The sequence below is a fragment of the Anser cygnoides genome, chromosome 6 (assembly GCF_040182565.1).
Source record: "Anser cygnoides isolate HZ-2024a breed goose chromosome 6, Taihu_goose_T2T_genome, whole genome shotgun sequence".
NCBI classification, from domain to species: Eukaryota; Metazoa; Chordata; class Aves; order Anseriformes; family Anatidae; genus Anser; species Anser cygnoides.
The window spans coordinates 32,078,635-32,093,337 of record NC_089878.1 but is presented as its reverse complement, the minus strand read 5'-3'; the positions used below and the strand labels follow the sequence as shown (position 1 = coordinate 32,093,337).

Sequence of the window (14,703 nt, the reverse complement as noted above, 5' to 3'; positions counted from 1 at the left end):
CCGACATTTCACGGGGAGATTCAGCATCCCTCGGTACAACTGCCCGCAGCCTGGGATGCTGCAGGGGCAGAGCAGAGCAAGTAAGACAAACAAACACACCTGCACACAGACGCTCAGGGGACACGGTCACCGCCAAGCACACAATTTGTCCCACGTTAGTAGACGTGCGTGAAGACACACGGGCAAACCTGTTTGCACACACGAGGGGCTTGCACACGCAGTGAGGGGCGTGCACGCGAGATCAAATGCCCGCGTAGAGCGGTGAACATGCACGAGCGTGTTACCTGAGCGTGCACACACACACGGAGCTGCCTGCACGCACAGGCGCCTTGGCACGCACCCTCCCAGCCCCGCTCACACGCACCGATGTGCTCCTACGCGCATGGCCGGGAGTTCCCGGGCGCCCCATGTGCCTCCCCTCTCCCCGGGCCAGGAGGGAATTTCCAGCTCTAAAGCTGCAGCTGACAGATTTAGAGGCTCCCGCCCCAGCGCTCACCAGGCCACGTTAATGCTTCGCCAGCACCCTGCTTCCTCCTCGCTGCCAGGGCTCAGCGAGGAGGGACCCGTGGTGGGTTTTTTTCAGCACTGGTGGGCACCGCAGCCCCCTTCGCCTTGCAGCGTGCCCACGCCACGAGCTCCGCTCCTGCCCTGCCTGGCAGCGCTCTCGCTGCTGCTCCTCGCTCCGTGTTTGCCCAGGAGGGTACGGGCTGATCGTATTACCGAGCCCTGCCTGGCGCCGTGCCGGCCAGGTGAGGCTGCACGTGGCCCACGGCATGCCAAGAGAATGCCTCGCATGCCACCAACCCCACGGTGCCAGCGCCGCACGAGGCTTCGCCGTGCCAGGCCCCCGCGGTGGGGACTGCGGCGGAGGTGGCTGGAGGTGGAGAGAAAAGAATAGGGGATGCCTTTGAGAAAGTGCCAGCCTGTCACCGTGGCATCGGGGTGGCTGGCAGTACCTCCTGGGGAGAGGTGAGTGGGGGGACTGGGGGCTGCGGTTCACAAATGCCTTGGGTACGGTGGTGCCGGGCACGGTGTGGCATCGCCCAGCCTGGGCCAGGAGAGCGCTCGACCTCATCCACGCTCGTCTCCTGAGACTGCCACCGTGGAGAAAAGCAGGGAGAGGATGGAAAATGAGCTGTGTGGCTGAGCACGGGCTGGAGGGGATCAGGCTGCTCTGGACACACGGCCAGGATGGGACAGCTCCCCTTCGTGGGATGGCAGTCAGCGCTTCCCAGCCCTCCCCAGGAAGCGCTGGAGCACACGGGTTTTAAATAGCTTTATTAGTGGAAGCTCTGCACCCGCAGCCCCCCCGAGGGGCCGTGGGGATGCCGGGCAGCCCCGCAGTATCCCCAGGCAGCGGGAACATCCCGCCTGCAGAGCTGGGCTCCCCATCCACCAGCCCAGCCTGCTCTCCGGGACCCCCCGGGTCACCTCTCCGTGTCCCAGGGCCGCAGCACGCCCGCGGCACGATCCCGGGGGGGTGGCCCCCGAAGTGTCCTCACCCGATGGGGACCGGCGGGGTGGCAGCGGGGCGGCGGAGGCCGTCAGACACAGAGGCTGAGCTCCTGGCGGACGGAGCACTTGCGGCACTGCACCACGCAGCACCAGTGGAAGCGGCAGAGGCAGTTCTCCTCCAGCACCACGGTCTCGTCGCGGTGCCCGCGGCCGCAGCACAGCAGGTCGCAGCCGCTCGTGTCCATGGCCGTGCTGTTGCAGACGCGGCCCCGCGTGCCCAGCGAGCCCGTCTTGCGGTTGGCCGAGCAGAAGTCGGGCGAGTCGGCCGAGTAGATGAGGTCCTGCTTGTCGGGGGGCTTGATGTTGTCCCCCACCGGGATGAGGGTCTTCCCGTCGTTGCCCCCCATCACCTTGAAGGCGCCGTTGAAGCGCTCCAGCAGGCGGTCCCCCACCTCGCGGAAATGGGGCATCTTCCGCCAGCAGGTCCGCAGGGTGCAGGAGCCCGACAGCCCGTGGCATTTGCACTCTGTCCTCATGTAGCTGCGCACCGCCTGCGGAGAGACGGCGGCGCTGAGACCCCGGTCCCCTCCCGGCACCCGCACCCCTGCCCGGCATCCCCAGCCTATCCGCCCTGCCCTGGTCCCGGGGGGATAAGGGGCTCCCAAAGCACCTCCGAATGGCTTCTGAAGTGTGTTGGGGTCTGTTTCACCCAGGGGGTTCGGGGTGGTGCTGCATCCCACCCGCAGGGAGCGCAGGGACCCTTACCAAGCGCCCGGCTTCGTTGTTGTGTAGGTCGATGAGGGCGCGGATGTCGTTTTTCCCTTTCTTGCTCTTGGCGTCCATGAACTGCTGGGACTTCTCGTAGCCAAACTGCACGTCGTCCCCGCAGCCCCCCCACTCCCAGGCCGTGCCCTCGGTGCCCGGCCCCGCCGTGGGCGAGGGGGGGGCCCGGCTGCGGGTCAGCTCGCAGCCGCACTGCAGCAGCTCGCCCATGCTGCAGGCCTGCGTGATGGCATGGCTGACGCCGGCCGCCGTGATGGCGTACACGAAGGCTGTCTCTCGGATATCTGCGGGGGAACAGCAGGGCCGGGACGCGGGGTCAGCTCCGGCTAAGGCTCTGCAAGCAGAGCACCCCCTCGCCTGCACCCGTGGGGGCTCGGATCTCCCCTTCCCCTCTGCTTGGTGATGCGCCCGTCCCAAAGTAGGTCCTAGGGGCTGCCGGTGGGAAACCGAAACTCATACCTACCCCTGCTGCCCCCTGTAAAGGGGGGGAGCTCAGGGAGCTGGTGCTGGCTGCAGGCAGGGAGGCTCGGGTGGCCAGGTTGTACCAACAGCATCCTCTCAGCACCCTGCAACGTCCCCCCCCGGATAGCAAAATGCCCTCCCCGGTGGCACCCAGGGAGCAGAGCAGTGCCACAAGGGACACCGCGGGTGCCACACGCACCGTGCCGGGTGGCAGCGAGGAAGCTGTCCTGCCTGCTCTCCCCGCCGTACCCACTTTGCCACGGGGCGATGCCTGCCCCCCCCCCCCCCCCCGCACCGGCGCAGCCTCCACCCTGCAGGATTATTTATTATTAGTATTTGCTCCTGTCTCTCTCTGCTCCGGGACACAAATTCCAAGCATCCTTCCCCTGCCCGGACCTGCCGCTCGCAGCCGCAGCCAGCGGGGGATTCTGGCAGCGGGGGCGCGGCGCCCTGCTCAGGGGGGCTCCCGCACCCCCCCCTGTGCCAGGCAGGCCCCTGGGTGCCAGGGCAGGGGTGGCCCGGGGTGGTGACACCCAGGGAGTGACCGGGGCACAGGGGGTGGCACGGCCTGCGTGGGGGTGGGCAGGGGAGACGGGGGGCGTCTGCAGCCCATGTAGGGAAGGACAGAGGGGGCTGGGGGAGATGCTCGCGGCTGGACCCCAGGATGGTCACTGGGATGGTCACTCCTGATGCCAGAGAGGCCGGGCATCCCCTTCCCTCAGCCCTGTGGCAGGTTTTAGGGGCTTCATCCTGCCCAGAGCAGCCCCAGCCCCGCTGCTCTGCCGTGCCCCACACAAATCCTGACCCATGCACGTGCAACACACGCATGTGCAACACATGGGGTGCTGAGCCCACATCTGCGTGTGTGTGAGAGCACATGGACATGTTCACCCTCATCCTCAGGAGCTCTCAGGTTGTCCCCTGGCCCTGCAGGTCCCCAGCCACTGCCACTTTGCCTCCAGCTGGTGGGACACTGCTGGCCTGGGGCCGTGCGATGGTGAGGACAGGCTGAGGAGGGGGGGACAGGGCAGCAGCTCTGCAGAAGGGCTGTTTCCCCATCCCTTGAAGTGCACTCTGAACCCGGGGGGGGTCTGCAGGAGGAAAGGGAACTGGGCACACTGATCCCTTTCCAGCCATGCCACCCGGGGGGGGGCAGGTGTCCCCTACCCTGTCCCTCCTGCTCCTGGACCACCAGGACCCTGCCTGCTGCCTCACGGGCAGTCGGTGCCCTCGGGGGGCAGCCTGCGGCCGGCAGGGCTCCCGTGCCACCCAGGGTGGGGATGCGGCTCCCCTGCCAGCTCCCGCAGACACGCGGCTGCCCCACGCCAGCACGCCCTGACACGCTGCACCTCGCACACACGGGGAGGGACGGGGACACGGCTGTGCCCACACCGGCGGGGCTCTGGGGAACCAGGGCTCACCGCAGCATCCTCGCTGGGAGAGAGGAGCCTGATGCGGCTGCATCGCCTCCGGCCCCGGCTGCCCCCTGCAGCAGGCAGTTCAGCCTCCAGCCGCCCCGCCGTGGATTGAAGGTGCTGTGGGGAGGGTTTCCTGGGGAGCCGTGTCTCCCTGGGGGCACGGCTTTGCTCCCGGCTGTCGCCCGCAGCTGTGGGGTGCCCAAGGTGCCCTGCCCTTGCCAGTCCCTCCAGGGAGGAGGAGAAGAGGAGGAAAATAGCAAAATGCTGTCCTCGGGGCACCGCCACCCTGACCGAAGGGCATACCTGCTCTCTTCTGGTGCATGCCAGGGAGACGCAGTGGCCAAGGAGACCGGGGCTTGCGCCAGGACCTTCACAGGGACTGGTGTGGGAGCGGGGGCAGCACCACAGTGCAGTGCCCGTGGAAGTGTCCTGACAGCGAGGACCTTCTAGCATCCCCCTCCACCTCCTGCCCCCCAAGCCCTCGGGCATGGGAAGTGCATGCAAGGGGGATGTCAGGGTGCCCACCCTGCTCCAAGGGCAGGGCGAGGGATCTGCAGGCTCTGGGCACCCGTGGGACAAGGGGCAGCTCCCCAGGGCCACCTCCCCACCAGGCCCCTTCCCCCCTGCACGCAGCGGGGTCCTGGGGGAGCAGTAAATCACTGCCAGACGAGGGTGCATTCTTGGGCTGTGTGAAGCCCTGCGCTGTCTGGGAGCATCGCTAATTGCTTCATTACAACACGGGGAGACATGTCCCGGCAGTAAAACCTCAGGAGGAGCACCGAGCAAGCCCCTCTGTGCGCGCGCGCGCGCACACACACGTGCACACACACACACACACACACATCTGTGCACGGTGTGCTTTTTGGGGAGCAGCGAGGCAGGGGAAGAGGCGGCCTTACCCTGCTGCAGGATCTTGCCGAAGTACTTGCTGTGGCTGGTGCAGTTCCAGCGGCGGAAGCGGAACTGGTACTGGCACTCCCGCACGCCCAGCTTGGTGCCCTTGGCCACCTCCTGCACGATCTCCGGCTCCAGCTGGCACAGCTCCGCCTGCTTCCCCGCCAGCCGCTTCGTCTTGCGGCAGATGCTGTTGGGGTCCATGACCAGGGGGCTCCCCACTGCCCTGCAGGAGGGACAGCGAGCAGAGCAAAACCAGCACCCGAGCGGGGGGACCGGGCGCGGGGCACGGCCAGACCCGCTCCCGGGGACGGAGCGGGGCCACGGGGCAGTGCCAGCCGCGTCCCGCACACCCCGAGGCACTCGGGGACATCCCTGGGGGTGATGGCGGTGTCCCCTGTGGAGGTGGCAGAGATGCTGTGCTGCTCAGCGCCTGCTCCTTGGCTCTGGCACTGACCTGGCACAGCCCTGGCTCCTCAGCATGAATGAGGGCGGCTGCTGCTCCTGGCACCCCACGGGCATCACCTCCCCAACTCAGGGTTTTCTCTCTGCTTTACCCCATGGGATATGAGCCCAGAGACCTTGCTGGAGATAAAGCCCACGCGCTGCAGGCCAGGCTCCCTCCCCAGCTCCCACGCTCACCTCCCCTTCCCGGGCACCCACCCCGGGGAACGGGGCCGCGGGCAGGCGAGGGAGGGATGCGCGCGGCATCAGCCCTGACGATCCCGGTGCGGGAGGGCAAGTCCCGGCTGGGGCTCTGCCAGAGCCAGCTCCTCGCCAGCACAGCTGGAGAGAGGTGCTGCCTCTCCGGGCTGCGAGGCAAAGCCTGAGCACGACGGCACGCCTCTGGCTACAGAAACTCCTGTACTTCCCCCACGCCTTTTGCCCGGTGCCGGGGCGGGCGCTGGCGCGGCGGTGCCGCGGGCAGAGGGCAGGCACGCCGCGTGCCGCCAGCCTCCTGCCCACGCCGCCCGTCCTACAGCGCCGAGGTGCCTTCAGCCGGCGCGTGGCCCCGGGCTGCCCGAATTCAGCGTGCCCCAAGCACGGCCTCGTGCTCTGGCCTCGTGTTTTGCCGCACTCGGCGTGCCCCCCGCCGTTCGGGATGCGCCAGGGCTGCAAGGGAAGAGTGCAACTGCTCCGAGGCTACAAGCAAGGATTTTGGGGGGGTCTTGTGCAAACTGGAGCCGCTTTGCCCCAGGGATGCTGCGAGCTGCGTGCCAGCAGCCTCTCATCCAGCCTCCCAGTACTGCACCAGGGATGCTGGGCTGGGCCAGCAGGGCCAGCAAGGTCCCATCCCCGGCCCCGAGGGACCCGTGTGCCAGCCCTGCCGCAGCCGCTGTCCCCTCCTGGAGCAGAGGTTCCCCGGCCACATTTTTGGGTGCAGACCAGGGCCGCCTGTGCTGCTCGCGGCCCCGCTCGCTGCCGAGCACCAGCTGCAGCGCCGCTTCCAAACCCAGACAGGCCTTTATAGTCTGGCCAAGCCCCAGGGGCTCGAAAATCACAAGATAAATCTCTGTGTGTAAGTACGCTCTGGGTTTCCTTTTTTCTCTCCCTCTCGCTCAGCTGGGGGGGCTGTGCTCAGGACACCGGGCTGCGGACGCCAGGCTGCGGGAGCCGTGAGCCCCCCTCCTAGCCCCTGCTTTTCGGGTCAAAGCCCTTCCCAGGCTCCCCCTGCTCCACGTCAGGCTGCCAAGCCTGGACCAGGCTAACCCGTCCCTCGCTGCTCGCCCCAAGCTCCCTCTGGGATGAGCAGGGATGGGGCCGGGCCGGGAACATCCCTGCTGGACTCGTCTGCGAGGGAGGCAGGGTTTGGGAGGATGTGTCCTCTCGGCTTGGAAAAGGAGCCCTGATGCTTTGGCTGGGGGTTTGAAGGATTAAAGAGCTGCAGAGCCTGGAAAGGTGGCCTCCCGCAGGGGACTGAGGAAAGCACTGCTGGGGAGCACGCAGCTTCGTTTGTCCCCCACAGCCCAGCATCCCCGTGCTGGCACGGCACGCTGCAAAGGGGTGCGCAGCTGGGGAAGCACCGGGGGACCCGAAACCCTCCCTGATGCCAGAAACAGCCCCAAGTGTCCCCAACACCCCAGAGGACTGGGAAACTGAGGCACGTGGGACGCTACCAGCCTGCCCCATATCCCATACCACGCTGTCCTCATGGGCATCGCCGCCTCCGTGCCGGGCTGCGACAGGGCCAGGGCCACTTGGCTGCCTGATGGGGCAGGGTGGGGAAGCAGGGGAGCCGGGCCGGGACTTTCATTAAGAGAGGACTCTTTGTACTTCTTATAAAAACGATGCGCGAGCCCTCGGGCCCTCAGATCAAATGCTGAACTGCGGCTCACCCCGGATCAGACGGGCCGGCAGGACGGGGAGAGCTCGGCCCCGGAGGGCTGGGGGCTGGCGGCACCGCGGGGGTCCCCACCCCGGCCCGGCTGTGGGGTGGGCTGCCTAAGCCCCGCGCGATATTAATTTCCGCTGGGCTCTGCTTTCGCGCGAGGGGAGGCTGCCGGGAGCCCGAGAGCTGTTTTTGCTTTGTAGGATTGGGGGGGGGGGAGGTTGGGGGGGGGTGGGGGGGAGACAAGGGCAAGAAAAATGCTGCCAAACTGCTACTGCTTTGGCAAGGGCTCCGGCGCGGGGCCCAGATCTGCCTGAGCTTGTCCTGCTCCAAGGCCTCCCGCATCTACAATTAAGGTGCCCCACCTCTGCCGCCGGGCACTCCTCCCCCTGCCCTGGTGATGGAGCTGGGTCGCCAGCGTGGCCCCCCCAGCCCGCCCAGGGCACCCCAGCCCTGCAGCCTCTCCGCAGCATCCCTGCGCCCACCGCCGAGACGGTGCCCGGGGGGGTGGCAGCCTCCCGAAATGGGGTCTGCCCCCGCTGTGAAAAGGGGAAACTGAGGCACTGAAGAGGACCCGGACCTGCCCTACGAATCCGCGCCCCCGCCACCCTGCTGCTGCCACACCGTCGGCTCCTGAAGCCCACGTCCAGCGCTGCGCCGGGAGGCAGAGCCGCAGCTTCTGGTGCAAGCCCCGTGCTCTGCACGTGTGCTCCAGCACAACAGAGCCGGGGGCCCCTAAGACATAACGCCCAGCTTTTCTGGCTCAGCTCGGGGTCACTGAGCCTCCACTCCAGTTCCCAACCAAAAGGAGCCTGGCACAGAGCCCCGGCACCCCCGGGCTCCCCAGGTGGCATGGGGCAGGGCTTCTCCCGGCCAGGGGACGGAGCACAAGGGTCCCAGCTCGCAGGGAGGCGATGGGGGGGGCTGGCGGAGTTGGTGAGGAAGAGGGTGGTCAGCCTGCACGTGCACTTTGCCTGGACGGGCCAGGAAAGCAGACCCGAATGAGATGGGCTGTGCGGGAGGGAGAGGCAGCCCTGGAGGAGGGTGCGGGTGTTAGAGCCGCCCGCTCCTGGGTTGTGTTAAATCCCCCGGCTGGAGGCTGCCCTCACACAAGTGCCTCAGCTCCTTGCTTCGGAGAAATTCGGATGCACCCCAGCGATGTGCTCGGCTTCCCTGATCCCCATCCTTCCCCTAAAGCTCACATTCCCAGCCCAGCAGCCTGCTGCCCCCCTGCCCACGTGCCGGCGCGGGCTGCGAGCTGTTGGGAGCAGGGTCGCAGAGATGTGCTCCAAGGCTGGGACGTGTCCTAGCAGAGGTTGCTGGCCATGCCCTGGGTTTCAGCGTGCAGGATGACGTGATTTCCTGCAGCTTGCTTGGAAAAGTGGGGGGCCCTGCTGTGGGGTAGCGAAGGCACGGCTCACCTCGCAGCCGGGTCTCCATCCCTGCCTCTGGATGCCTTCAGCTGGGAGGACACAGCAGCCCAGGGTGCCCAGCCACCCCCCTGAGCCCAGAGGTGTTTCTCCACTTGTTTGGAGAGGCAAGATCTGCAGGATGTGAGCCCTGTAGGTCTGAGCTGCCAGCAAATCCTGGGGGGACGGGTAACCCTGCAGACCCCATCCCCACCACCCCGTTGCTCCATCACCTCACAAGCCACAACCACCAACCCCCAGCTCACACTCAGGGGCAATCCTGCAAGGAAATCTCAGCTAGGAGCCGAACCTTCACCCCATGCCCATCTCCTCCCAAGCTGTGCGAACAGGGTGAGGGGGGGACATGGATTTTCCCCGGCCCACCTTCCCTTCTTCCCCACGCAGATGCCCTGCGAGCGCCCGGCTCCTCCCCTGGGGATGTGCGTGGGTGCCTGGAGCTGGGTTACTGACCCGGGAGGGTTTGGAGGGGTGCTGAAAGCCCAGCAGGAGGAGCACGGCGGGGTGAGTAAGCAGCAAGTCACCAGCCTGGGGGGCACAGCCAGGGCTTGGCTGCTGAGCAGTGCCGGGGGCATCACGGGAGCTGGAAATCCCATGGGCCGGGCAGAGCTGCGGCACCCCTTCCCTGCTCTCCTCGGGGCGTCAGGGGCAGGGACAGGATGCAAATCGATGGAAAGCTGCCCCAAGGAAGGAAGCTTTCGCACGGCGGGGACCTGCTGGCTGCAGGGCCATGCTAGGCTGAGCATTTTCATGCTAGGCTGAAACGTTTTCCTTTTGGAAGACCCAGCGTGGCTGCCCCAGAGGGTGCCACGGGGCAGGGCTCCCCCCCCCTCGGGCAGCGCTCTGCTGCCTGCATGGTGCTGCCCGTGCCAGGGCAGCCGGGGCCGGGGCATGCCCGGGACAGCCCGTGGGCACCCTGGGGGCTGTGGGGTGGCGGGTGTGGGTCAGCGGGACGGCGGGTGACTCACGGCTCAGCCAAGGGCATGCCAGCCAGCAGCCTGCCCTTACAGGCTCGGCCGTGCTTCGTGGGGCTGTGGGTGCCGGCCGGGGCAGCGGAGGAAAAAGGGGAGGCCGGTGGTGGGTGAGAGCCGAGCTGGGGTGGCTTTGGGGGGAGTGGAACTGGGAGCCGGGGTGCGGCAAGGGGAGCCCATGGGTGCTAGGGGGTGGGTCCTCCCCGTCTGGAGGAGCCACGCTGAGACCTGCCGGCTGGGTGGGGATGGGCGCAGGGGCAGGGAGGGTCGGTCTATGTCGTTGCAGGTGCTGGGGATGATTTTCCTCCTTTCTCTGACCTTGAGGTTGGTTCTTCCGTCTCCTTACTCTGCTCACCCCATCCCCAAGGTGCCCCCGTTCCGGTAAGCGCAGCCTGGCTGGGCTGGGGGGCCGCGGGGCAGTGGGAGCTTTGGGACTACACCAGCAAGCACGGGAGCAGGGTGGCACATGGGGCAGAGGGTGAGCGTGGGGGCACACGTCAGTGTGAGTGGCAAGGGACAGCCAGATACGATGCAATGCCTGAGCAGACCAAGGGACACGGCCACAAACCATCTCAGCCCAAATCCTGCCCCGAACATGCTTGGGGCTCCCAAGACACCAGGTTTGCCTATGTCCCTGCTGTTCTGGGAGCCCCAAATCATCCCCAGCTGTCCTGTTCAGGGAGGAATCGCTGCACAAGGAGCTGGGTGGCAATCATGAAAAAATGGAGGGAGGAGGAAGAAACAGATTTTACAGGGGTGGTGTGAGCAAAGGGAGCTGGCTCCCTGCAGTCTGGTGCAAGCCGAGGGACCTGCAGCACGTGAGCAGCCCATCTTCCCCATCGGCACTCCCTTCTGCCACAGGAAGGTACGTGTCCATCCCTCTGTCCCTCTGCCTCGACTCCAACACAGGGGCTCAGGGGGTGGAGGATGAGGGTGACTGGATCCCCAGTGACCCGTCTGGGGACACCCCGCTGCAGCGAAGGCGCTCTTTCTCAGGCTATGAAGCCATCAGGAACACATAAAGTTCCTCCTCTGACATCGCACCGAACCAGCACCTGTCCGTCAGAGCAGATGGACCCACAAGCCGCCCCGCCATGCCGCTCTCACACGTTATTTGTCACCAGAATGGGAAAAAGCACCTCCAACGGGCGGCCCCTGCACCCCCCTCCACTGCGCCCGCAGGTGGGCCAGGCAGAGGGGTGGGTGAAGCCCTTCCTTCCCTGCCCGGGGAAACGTGTCCCTTGGATAAGCACCCACGGGTGCCCCTGCAGCACCTTGTAGCCAGGCGAGCATGCACAGACGGAGAAACACAAAGGCACGCCACCGAGAACCCCGTGCATCGGTGACAGGGACAGCAAGGGAGGGCTCTACCACTGCCGCCGTGCCCTGGGTGCTCCAGGAGCCCGGGCACAGCTGCACCAGGACGCAGCCCCCGCCTGGGAGGTGGCCGGGTCACGGCAGCAGGTGCGTGGGAAGGTGCCTGCCCAGAGCCTGCTGCCAGGGCCGGCAGCGCCGGGGCTCTCCCCCACATGAGAAGAGCTCCCTGGACGTGCCGGATGATCTCAGCAGGGCAGGAGACCCGAGCTCTGCCCGGGGGGAAGCGTCTCGTGAATCAGCCACCTGCCCCGTCCTGGGAAGCCCGGCACATCCCTTTGGTGGGTTTCGCCTCCCCCGGGCTCGCTCACCCTGGGCAAAGCCCCATGCGCACCGGTGACCCCCCTGCGCTGCCCGGTGCATTCGGCCACGCTGCTTGCAGCTGCCTTATTATTCTTAAATTAAAGGCTCCTTTTCTCTTTCTTTTTTAAGGGAAGAAAAAACAAGTTTGACCCCTTGCCCTCCTCTGCCAAATCCTTCTAATCTCCCCAAGCTGGCGCTGCCAGCACACGCAGGGCACAGTCGCAGCACCAGCGGGACCCGTGCTTGGGGGGAGACGTGGCTCGGAGAGCCCTGCCCGTGCTGGCCCCATCCACCCGCCCCGAAACTGAGGGCAAAGCGAGCTCCTTCTTCCCCCCAGCCGCTCCGTCCGTGGGCTGGTGCCACCGCCGTCCCACAGCTGGGGTTCGGGACGCGAGCTTGGGGACGAGGGGAGCGCCGGGTGGGTGTCGGTGGGGCCGGGGCAGGGACAGCAGGGACGGCCGAAGGGACAGCCTTTGCGTGCGCAAAGCAGCGGGCTGAGAATTAGCCAAGGGAAAAGAACGCAGCTCTCAGCCAGCGGGAGGGACCGTGCCCCGGGATGGCGCAGATGTCCGGAGGCGAGCGGCGGGGAGCGAGGGACCCCCGGCACACACCCTAAGCCCGGCAGGGCGACCCCGCTCAGAGCCACGTTAACCCCTTCCCCACGAACCTGGCCGGTGCCGCACCGACGGCGAGGGCACGATTTGTAGCCGCCCAGGCCCCCCTTTCGCCCCGCGTCCCCGCAGCCGGGGCTGGAGAAGGGGATGGAGCCGCGGAATAAATCACTGCCGGGCGGGCGGGGGAACGGGAGGGGAAAGGCTTACGGAGAGCTTTATTTTAGGGGTCAAAAGAGTGTGACAATGTGGAGACGAATAGCCTCAGATAATGAATGATAGCCCGGACGGCACGCCGGGGAGCTGGAATCTAAGCACTTAAAACCGGATAAAGACAGGCTGGGTGAAATTCTTAATAGATTTAAATAGTTCATGTTTCGACAGATACCTGGGCTTTCCAAGGCTGGGTCCCAGCTCTGCGCCTGTAATGAATCCCCCACCCCCTCCGGGATCCTGCAGAGCACTGTCCCTGCCTTTGATGAAGGCACCATTACAAACAGGGGTTTTGTCCCCGCCGCGGCCAGGGCACCGCTCGGGAGGGGACGCCGTGGGGACCCTCGGGCTTTTAATTAAAGTTGACTTATTGGAGGGGTCTGGAGGCCCCCGCTCCCCCTCCCCGCCCCACAAGCACACAGCCCCGCCGGGCGGCGGGCTTGTAGGGCGGTGGGGAGGCTGCGGCTCTTTCCGCGGGATCGGGGTTCCCCGTACCCCAAGGGCCCCCCCTCAGCCCTCTGCCCCCCACCAGTCTCCAGCGCGCTTGGGTGCCCCGGGGGAGCCCGAACCCACCCGGCGCGCACCCCCGGGCTGGCTCTGCCCCCCCCCCCGGCGAGCCCCGGTCCCCACCGTCGGGGTGTCAGGGGCGCAGGGGCTCGGTCCCCAAGCCTGGACCCCCCCCTAAAGGGCTCGGGACCCCGGTGCCCGCGTCGCGCCCGCCCCCGGGATGCCCTTACTCACCACCAGAGCCCGATGATGTTGGCGGGGCAGAGGAGGATGAAGAAGAGCCCCAGCTGGGTCCGGGAGGGGGGCAACATCCTGCCAGGGGCTGGGGGGCAGCTAGGAGAGCCGAGCCCCCTCCGAGCCCCCCCGAGGAGGGCGGCGGGGCTGGCCGGGGCCCCGCGGCTGGGTGCCCGCTGCCTCCCTCCGCCAGCCCGGGGCCGGCGGGGCCGGGCCGTGCCGGGCCGGGCCGGGCTGGGCTGGGCAGGCACCTCCGGGCGGCTGGAGCGCGGCGCGGAGGCTGCTCCGCAGAAGGAGGAGGAGGGACAGGGCTGCGAAAGCATCTGCCTCCGACAGGGAAACCGGAGCCCGGGGGGACGGACAGGGCGGGCCGGGCGGGGGGGACTCCGGGATGCCAAGCGCGGCGCCCTGCGCGCAGCCACGGGCACGGCGCGGGCACGGGCACGGCTCCGGGCGTCCTCCGGGCACCGGGCGGTGCCCACGGCTTGCCCGTTCCCACCGCCGTGCTCGGCACGGCCCTGCCTCACGGTGCCCCCCCCCCGTCACCTGCCCACCTGCCCGGCCCCGGGGGGGGGTCCCGTGGCCGAGCCTGGCATCCCCGCCCCGCCCTCTGCTTGGTGTCCTCAGGGGGCTCTGCCCCGCTCCCTGGCACCGCATCAGGCTGTCCCACCGGGGCACGCTGGAGGAGGGACACCCCCAAGCATCCCTCGGCAACCCCCCTCCTCGAAGGCAGCGGCTGGGCAGGGGGACGGCAGGTGGGTGAGGAGCAAGCCCCAGGGGCGAGCAGAGCGGGGAAGGAGCAGGAGAGGAGTGCGGGGAGGGCCGGCCTGGTTGGGGTGATCTCATCTCGGCTGCAGCTGGGCCGGGAGGGGGACAGCCCCCAGCACGGGTCACACCAGGCAGCGGGACCTGCCAGGGGCAGCAGGGAGCTGAGGGGCTGGGGAGGTGGAGGGGCCAGGCAGCTCAGGACAGGAGGAAAGGGTGCCCATAGGCTGCCACCCCAATTTTCACCCCTCCTGAGCTGCCCTGGGAATGGTTCCCCGGGGGAAGCAGGGCGTCTGGCAGCAGCGATGGGCCAGCCAGGGCATCCTCCCTGCTGGTGAGCCCACCCCTCCCTCCAGCAGAGATGTGGGCGCCGTCCCCCTTCCCAGGAGGGCACCGTTGCCCCCGTCCCTAGCTCTTTGCCCATCAGTTCTCCCCTGCTCCTCATCCCCAGCACCTCCTCCCCTTCACCTGGGCACGTTCGCTCCCACCAGCAGCATTCGGTGGCGAATGACTCAGGTTTTAGCTGCAGCTTGGCACCATTCTCTCCCCGTGGGTGCGGGAGGGAAGAGACTCCCACCGCCTCTGAAGGTCTCCCACCTGCTCCTACCCTGCCCTCCCACCCAGGCTCAGCATCCACGGCGCTGTGACCAGCCTCGAGCTGTCCTCACCCTGGCGTGGGGACACAGGGACCTTTCCTGAGCTGCATCGGGGCTGCTCCATCGTCCCTGGGGTCTTTGGCTTTCACCCAGCAGCCTCCATCCCCCCTGCCCCGTGGCTCCCCCATCGCCTTGAATACAGGGGGGCAGTCACCACCAGGCAGCCCCCTGGCGAGGAGATGTCCCGGCCAGGGCTGGGGACAGGGTGACACTGTGCCTGCAGCGCGCAGCTCATCCGCCGGCGTGTTGAAAGTGCCTGTTGTCCCCCCGCCCCGAGCGCCCGGCCGCCTCCGCCGCCTTC

At 67.4% G+C, this 14,703-nt stretch overlaps 1 protein-coding gene across 2 annotated transcripts; it reads right to left on the bottom strand.

The window, feature by feature from the left end:
- Positions 1–1,261: 1,261 nt before the first annotated feature.
- WNT6 (Wnt family member 6) lies at positions 1,262–13,504 on the bottom strand. Of its 2 annotated transcripts, none has more exons than XM_048079677.2 (4): positions 12,982–13,504; positions 5,018–5,238; positions 2,221–2,522; positions 1,262–2,006 (listed from the first exon to the last, which is right to left on the bottom strand). In XM_048079677.2, exons 1-4 carry the CDS (start codon positions 13,302–13,304, stop codon positions 1,545–1,547), a joined length of 1,308 nt encoding a protein of 435 aa, XP_047935634.2. In that variant the 5' UTR covers positions 13,305–13,504; the 3' UTR covers positions 1,262–1,544. The 2 variants fall into 2 exon arrangements, with proteins under 2 accessions (XP_047935634.2, XP_047935635.1); XM_048079678.2 differs by having other exon boundaries at positions 5,018–5,233; positions 12,982–13,217.
- Positions 13,505–14,703: the final 1,199 nt, after the last annotated feature.

Bases quoted from the DNA above. Each gene is read 5' to 3' on its own strand.
- WNT6 (XM_048079677.2), bottom strand. From the start codon at position 13,304: ATGCTTTCGCAGCCCTGTCCCTCCTCCTCCTTCTGCGGAGCAGCCTCC. The intron at 5,239-12,981 runs GTGAGTAAGGGC...TCCCTCCTGCAG, and splicing joins AACATCATCGGGCTCTGGTG to GGCAGTGGGGAGCCCCCTGG. The intron at 2,523-5,017 runs GTAAGGCCGCCT...GTTCCCCCGCAG, and splicing joins CGGCAAGATCCTGCAGCAGG to ATATCCGAGAGACAGCCTTC.